This window comes from Morone saxatilis, unplaced genomic scaffold, assembly GCF_004916995.1.
Source record: "Morone saxatilis isolate NCDOM2014 unplaced genomic scaffold, NCSU_SB_2.0 Contig5, whole genome shotgun sequence".
Classification (NCBI taxonomy): domain Eukaryota; kingdom Metazoa; phylum Chordata; class Actinopteri; family Moronidae; genus Morone; species Morone saxatilis.
This window is the reverse complement of record NW_023340095.1, coordinates 17,470,411-17,478,566: the sequence shown is the minus strand read 5'-3', so window position 1 is coordinate 17,478,566 and position 8,156 is coordinate 17,470,411. Positions and strand designations below refer to the sequence as shown.

At 41.6% G+C, this 8,156-nt stretch overlaps 1 protein-coding gene across 3 annotated transcripts in view; it reads right to left on the bottom strand.

The window, feature by feature from the left end:
• Positions 1-6,765: 6,765 nt before the first annotated feature.
• Positions 6,766-8,156, bottom strand: part of arhgef7a (Rho guanine nucleotide exchange factor (GEF) 7a) — a 27,740-nt gene continuing 26,349 nt past the window's right edge. For all 3 annotated transcript variants that reach the window (XM_035676993.1, XM_035676990.1, XM_035676992.1), the window contains 2 exons: positions 7,859-7,913; positions 6,766-7,670 (listed from right to left, as the gene is read on the bottom strand). In XM_035676993.1, coding sequence (XP_035532886.1) covers positions 7,548-7,670; positions 7,859-7,913 — 178 coding nt within the window. In that variant the 3' untranslated portion in view covers positions 6,766-7,547. The remainder of the gene's footprint in view (positions 7,671-7,858; positions 7,914-8,156) is intronic.

The window sequence follows — 8,156 nt, the reverse complement described above, 5'->3', positions numbered from 1 at the left end:
ATAGAGCACACACACACACACACACACATACACACACACACACAGGGATGCACGCTCCATGATGCAGACACTAACACTGCTCCATCCAAATCTCCCCCTGACAACGTGTGCAACACACACACTTCCTCGTCCAACACTCTCCCTCTTCCCAGTCCCATCAATGGACAAGGCCTGACTGGAATGGCGTAATTCTGGGGGATAATTCGTGGATAATTTTGGGATAATCTCCAGCAAACCATTCGGAGCGCTGCCACCCAGTTTGCCCGCAGCCTGATTACCAGGCTCCAAATGCCAGCCACTTGTAGTGACCAGCACCGCCAGCAACCACTTTGCTGCATGCAAATAAACAAAACAAACAAGGACCTCCAGCAGGGAAACATCCTGCTCCGCTTGCACAGATATTCACTAAATACTGTAGGTTAACGGAAACACACACACACACACACACTCATAGGATAGAGTCAAACAAATCCAAAACACTAATGTAAAGACATGTTGTTGAATTCAAAAGCAGAGCAGTGTGTGTGTCGGGGGGCATGGAAGGGGCTGTACCCTCCAGTCTGATCTGCAAATAACACACACACACACACACACACACACACACACACACACACATCCAGACAGCTGAGAGGATTTTCATTATGTGTGATTGCCATCTCGTGGTAGGAGTAACTATATGATTAAGAATAAATACATAATCTTTACTCTGACATGCAAGATAATATTTAATATTTCATTTTACAATCTAACATTCTTAGCCTAGGCCAAAACATTCAGCAATTCATCCGTTTTTCTTTCGGGGAACAATCTGCCTGCTGACATTAGTGGAAGTAGTGTTCATTTAAAATATTTAAAAACACTGCTAAAGCATTAACAGAGCATTAACACTACTTCACAGTGGCGTGACACCTTACTGTTCATTTTATATTGTCACATTGTTAAAGATCTATAATGATTTGCATAAACTCCATGTGTACATACGTTCAAGTACAGTGACAGAATATCAGCATATACCCTCAGCTTTACGCTGAAATTGGTGTCGTGTTGAGAGGGATTGCAACTCTGCTTCATATGTTGATAAATACTGACATCTAGTGGCTGAACCTTAAAAAACTCCCAGTGTCGAGAGCTGAAGGATCACACATTGGGATCTGAGTAAATACCACCACCTCTTGGTCAACACCCCAATGTAACAGAAAGAAGGCTAAATATTTTTGGGGGGGTTAATAACCATTTCCTGATTTTTTCTTACATCAGTACAGAACAATACAGGATACAGTGATATGTTAACTCTCCTGTAACACCACGACTAATTATTCTCCACTTAACTTCATTTTCCATATTCAGCAAAGCATTCCCTGAGAGACAGAAGGCTTCAAACACACACACACACACACACACATAAAGCTGTGTGCACTTAAAATGTTACAGTAGTACAGGTAGACACAACTGCACTGTTGGCTACTATCATATAAATCCTGCCATTTGACTTCTCAGTCTTGTCCCTTTCGATATTACCTTAGTAACTTCTTCATAGCTGAGAAGTTGTACCTCGCGCTAGCAATAAAATAACTAAATTAGTAAGGACTGTGGAGCACAACTGAACTATGTGGATTGCTGCTCACACTTGACAATGCACTCGAATTGTGTATATTTGTCACACTGTGTGCGCATGCAGATCGAAAATGTCCTGTACGTGCTGGAACATGCAAACACCATCGACACACTCGTACGCAAGTCCACCAAAAAAAGTGCCATTTCAGATTTACTCACCATTCGTTAAGATCTCTAACTCATAGGCAGTGGAATCAAATGGTGTTTACAATTTCAGTTTTGCACTCATGTCTTCAACCTCCTCTCCCGCCACTGTCACAAAACTCTGTCCAGCATACACTGTCAGTCAAAAAAAAAAAGGAAAAAAAAGGGATAAAAATTGGAAGACAAGGTTCAAGCACAGCAAAGTGTTTTCCTGAAGCAATCCAGAGGAATGGGTGACTCCAGTCATACAGTTTGTGCGAATCACTTCCCAATGAAAAGGTAAAAAGGTTGTAACATGAACTGTCACAGCTGCTCAGAGCAGATACAGGAAGCAGCCCCCCCCCCCCAGTCAGTCCATCACTCCACAGAACACTTAAAGTCCAGCATGTTATTGGTCCTGCTGTTTGAGAATGTCGAACAGAGAAACTCACTTCCTTGAGAGTGTGTGGACTCAGGCTGAGGATCATCTCACAGAAGCAGCTTTGACCTGCGAGATTACAGATAACAGTGAGAGATCATCTAGATAGACGGATGCACTAAAGTGGCACGAAAGCTCACCTGTTTTCCTCAGCCACCCATCGTGTCTCCAGGCGGTGAAAGCACTCCTGTCAGTTTTATACCACCGCAGACACACTGGTCTCCCCTCCTCTCTCCTCGTCCCCCCTCGCCTGACTGCTCTGCTCTGCTCTGCTCTGCTCTGCTCTATCTCTGCACTTGACCAATCCACTCTATCAGCTCCACCACTCTCGACTCCACATGGACTTGCACTGTGCAACCTATTCCATTTTTATGACACTCTCAGTCACTTGCCTCCTTCCCCCAGTGCTGCCAAAACCAGTCACCTGTAGGCTTCGAGGTACTCAAAACCATCTCCCAATCTCCCGCCCTCCTCGCCTCATATCTTATCGTCTATCTCTCCCAGTCATCTTCAACCCGAACTCCCATTCAGTTTTCACTCCTACCCACTTGTAGTCCTTTCACTTCCTCTAATACCTCCTCTGCCTCTACCCAACCATTACGAATTTTCTTTGACACCCTATTTGCTATTAGCCCCTAGTCTTCCTCCTCCCCTTCCTCTTATCCCTCCACTCTCCATCCCTGTCTCTGCCTATCCTCCTTATATATCCTCAGCCTTCGCTTTGCCTTCTCCCCATCTCCAGCAGCATGAATATATTATTATCTACACAATGGAGCCCTGCTTATTGTTTATGAATTACCAGCCTTGCGGCCAAACAAAGCCTATTTTCATAAGAAACCTCCATTTCATTTCAGCTCCAATTAGATTGGGGGCTAAAGAATAGGAGTCCTCAGGCCTCAGCCCCTAAGGATGGCAGGTCCATTCAGCTTCATTCAATGGGGCCTTATTGCTTTCCCATACAAAAGAGCACGTGGACGGGCTTTCAGACTGAAACACCAACCAAAAATGACTGGGAGACAGTACTGTACAATAACAAATCTTTAAAGAAAGGACACTGAGTGCTTATCCTCCCATCCATCAATTCATCCCTCACTCTTCGCTTTCTTCTTCTCCTCTGTTCGTATATTGTAAGACCTGGACATTAATGACAGACAGTTGAAAGAGAAAGGGAGTGAAAGAAAGAGAAGAAGAAAGAGGCAGAGCAGCTCAGTTTTTCACAATACATGTCAAGTCTAAATGATCACTGGCTGCTGAATAGACAGATGGAAGGGAAAAGAAGTGAGTCGTGTGTGCGTATGTATGTGTGTGTGTGTGTGTGTGTACAGCTGATTGATTCTCTGCTTTGAAAAGAGAGAGAAAAGAGTGAACGAAAGAGAGAGGAAGACCTTGATGCTTTTTCTGAGCTCCACAATAGTCGGGGGGTCTGAGCTGTATTGTGGAGCACCCACAGTGACAAGCTGTCACTCCATCCTGGTAGGAAGAAAAAGGCAGAGAGAGAGAGAGAGAAGAGGGGCTGGGGCAGGTCAGAACCCTGATAATACACGTCTGCCTCTTCAGTTCACAAGTTTCTCACCCAGCAGACACTTGACAGGAAGAAGAAGGCTCTTAAGTTTGTCCTGGTAAAGTGGGAGTAGAATTAAAGCAAAGTTGGAGCCCATGTGTACTTATGGAACTCCACCTGTAAAAAAAAAGGTAACATCAGCTAAAGGAGGCAGGTAAACTTCCCAATAGAAAGGCATTTTAATGTTCTAGTTCATTATTGGGGGACTGGGTGGCAGTCGGCCAGCCAAACACCGCGAGAGAGTCAGGCCAGCAAGGTCAGAGCACAGCGGCGCTGGCCTGGCTTTATCGGCCCAGATCTGCTTCACAGGATGAATGTGAATTGTGCCTTTGTTCCTATGAAGGAATATTCAGCGTGAAACAAAAGGCAACTGTTTTCATTACTAATGAGTGGACAAGGTGAGAGTCACAGTGAAAAGGTTGACATCTGTGCTTATTCATCCAGCAGCAGCAGAATGGGATCATCTCCCCCCACAAAGCTTGTCACGATTATCAGGGTACACAATAGATTTCAATAGGCTGGTTGTTTCAATAAGATGTGGAATACACACACAAACATGTACACACACACCCCTGAGCATGAATGATTTTGTTTTTTTGTTAAGGTCAACGGCAAGATGCAATCAATATCATTGCCACACAAACCTATTTTTTTTGCACTTTCGTATGGCTTTCATTTGATTCAATATGCCACTGTGTCATGTTTCAATCTCAGTTCAGTCAGCCAACTCAGGTGTAACAGATTTATAATATATAAATATAATATATAAACACAGAACATGTATTCACGTAAGTCTGACCTCGTCCCTGCCTGTCAGCATACGCCACCTTCAAATGGAAGTATAAAAGCATAACCTACATACAAACACAGAACCCTGGACAGGAGGGGAGGGAGAAAGAGGAAGAGAGAGACTTCATTAAGCTATCACCAGCTCTAGTACCAAATATAACCAGTCGAATATAGGCCTTTTCATAACTTATTTGTCACTGCATGGGAAAATTGCTATGGGTGGGTGTTTCCTACATCCATTCAACTGCTGTCAGGAGGTGTGCACAAATCGCAAACGCTGCATGCCCGGTCATTGAGAATTGCAGATCTCAAAACAACGCACAATAATGACACAGCAATACAAAACAGAGCAGCCCATAAGCACTGATACATAAAAAACAACCTGCATTTGAACATCACAAATGTTACATTATAGACAGAAAATAATGTCAGCTGCACTGACAAGGGCAGGGACACACACATTTAAACATGTTATGGCTCCCAGGAGTGCTAAAGTCTCTCTATATTAAATATGAGTTAACTAATATTGTTAACCATGTCTTTGCTAAGTAAACCATGATAGTGACATAACTCTACCAGGACCATAGAAGTGAGGCAATGTAATGCAGACATCATTTATATTAATTACACCTGTGCTTTTCCTGCTATAATATATCACAATGTCAGCTATGAAAAAGTAAATAAAACTGAAAATATCTCTTCTGAAATGTTATGTAGTGTTAATCTGCAGTTGAGCATCACTACAACAGAGTAAATTGTAGAACAAAGACTCAGCAGCAGCTTCTTCACTTACTGATATTGGAGTTGAGGAGTTGTTTGGGGGGAAAGGTGCTGAAATTGTTGCATCTGATTCCTCTCTTCTTCCAGTTTGGATTAAACTTGGACTGACAGGTCACATGGCAATGGCTGAGTGCAGAAGTACTGGCTACGCCACGGAATAAACACACTTCAACAGGTAAGGCTTGTTTGTGAAGCACCAGGTGAGCAGCGGCGGCGGTAGAGTTTACAAAACAAACATGGCCGACGGAAACAGTTTAACTAACCCGCCTTCTGCAGAGGGTGCGTCCGGTGTTACTACTTCACCATCAGCTGTATAATGTTTACATCAAAAAGAGGGGTTTGTTTACAGTATCAGCACATTATCATTACAAATAGCTTAAACATTAGAAGCCAAACACTCCTTACCTGAAGTGAATGATAAAATGACTCACTGACTTTCTGGTTTTCCTCCTATCTTCTGTGTTATGAGAGTTATAAACAGACATTAAAGTGCTGTAAAAACAACAGGTCTGTTAGAAAGGTCGAAGATTGTGGTCAATACTTTATAAAGACATGTATAACCACATCTTGGGATTTATAACTGATAGTACTTACAATATTAATAATGTTAAATATTAGGCCACAACGTCCCAAATGTGTCCAATTGGTCCCATGCATTGACAGTATATATAAGGTCCCATTGTTAAAAAAGATTAAAAAGGGTATCAGAAAAGGAACAAAAATACTACACACAATCTATTTCAATTCACTGTTATTTTTTTAATAGCTGTTAGATAGGCTACTTATTGTTGGGACTTCCTTATCCTTCAGATAAAACAATCTAAGATTAAAAAAAAACAAGCCTTTGGTTAAACTGCTGACATTTCATGTTCCCAATAAGACCATCATTTTACTGGATATAATTTTTGTACATATATTATGTGAGGAGCATAAAGGGAACAACAACCTGAATTTCATTATACAATGTTGCATTATAAAATGACAATGAAATACCTTAACCAATGATGTTGTAAAGTTTTTTCTGTGTGTTTGAGTCAGTTTGATTAAATACAAGTTATTCAACTTGCTCCATGTCAGTACAAAATAAGCTAAAATAATGCCTTAAAACTACATTTTGATACAGGGCCTCTTTGAAAGACAGGGCCAAAATGAGGTGATATTTACCCACCTCAAACAATATATTTAATTTAAATGTAAGTACTGCAAATGAATTTGCAGTAAGTCAGATTATGTATCATTAATTCAAACAGTGAAACTGAGGTTTGTTTGGGCACCTGGGTATCTGAGGCCCCAGGGAAGTTGCCTGCTTTGCCAAGTTGGTAATCCAGCCTCAGTGCTTTTGTGTGTCTCTCTTTCTGTGTGTGTGTGTGTGTGTGTGTGGCTGTAACTGAGAGGCAAAGACAGCAGTTTCCTTGTTACTTTGTAGTGTTGGAGCAGATTTAGTAGCAAGTCAAAGTCATTCTTCTAAAACCACATTTATTTCAAAGGCTCATTTTTAGCAGTATTTACATTATACAGTACAAGTCAATATCTGTACAATTCCCTAGGATGCCTAGAAAGAAAGTCAAACTGTGAAGAGGTCAAACAATAAAGAGGACAAACAAAAGGCAAAACAATAAAACAGACACAAAAGATGAGCTTCCAGGCACAAGCTGAACGTCAAGCTAAGAACACCAGGCTACGCCTGTGTCAGGGAAAGAAGCAGAACAAAATCAATTCATATAAAAATTAAATAACATAAGAGAAGTTATGAAATGAAATGCTTCAAGTTCAGACTAGTCCAATGCCTTTGTGACCATTAACACCATTAAAGTACCATTGATGTACCATTGGACAGCGTACTGTTAAATGATTGTAAACCGAGGGAGAGGACTCTCGTCTTCCAACCACACTGGTCACTGTTGTGAAGTAGACACACCGACGGTTGAGTGTGTAATCTCCTCACCATCTTGCTTGGTGTTCAAGGAATGTTATCGTGGAATAGATGATCAAGACTGCTCAGCATCACGTCCCAGTGAGAACCATCTCTTCGCCAGCAGGGCAGTAAAGACACAGTACACCTTAGAGCAAACACACAACTACCGGCTTACAGATTCACTCTTGTTCTCTCACTCACACAACCAACCTTTAAATTATGTGTGTGATTGTATGCGGCTCACACACAGTGCAAGCAAGCCCACACATATACATGCTCTTTCTTTCTCTTTTCAAAGCTTCAGATGGAGATGGTCCACACGATCCTCAAAGGTTTGTCTCATCCCATGTTGGGTCATTCATGCTCTTTAACACTCTCCTCACAACCTTTTCCAAATCCTTGCGTGCTCTTTGCTCTTCCTCCAGTGACCTTTTCATCTTCTTGTTATCCTGTAGGGTAAAACAATCTTGTCATTCATGTTGTAAAACAGATTTATCTTAATTCCACTTAGCTAACATTATGCCTTCTCTGTACTCAGTTAACAATTTTAAGATCTGTGTTAAACTAATTTTAACTGAAAGTCATATATTATATAAATCATCATTACAATCTTTCATAAAACATCCCAAACTTTCACCTGTTTCAGCTCTTGAACCTCATCCCTCAGGGCGTACACTACATCCACCAGGCTCCTTTAAGATGATCACATTTACAGGTCAAGAGGTGGTTTGAGGTGCCTGTGGAGGATGCTTGCTATTCTACATCTGAGTGGTTGCCCCTGAGTATACCGAGCAGGCCTTTTAAGATTAGATTGGAAGAGAACGCAAATTACACAGTATTCCGTTTTAATTCTGTTCTTCTTCTTTTACGATCACTGAGTACTCTTGACCTGGTAAACCTGGTGGATCATCTTTTTTTTAAAGGATCTCTTCTTC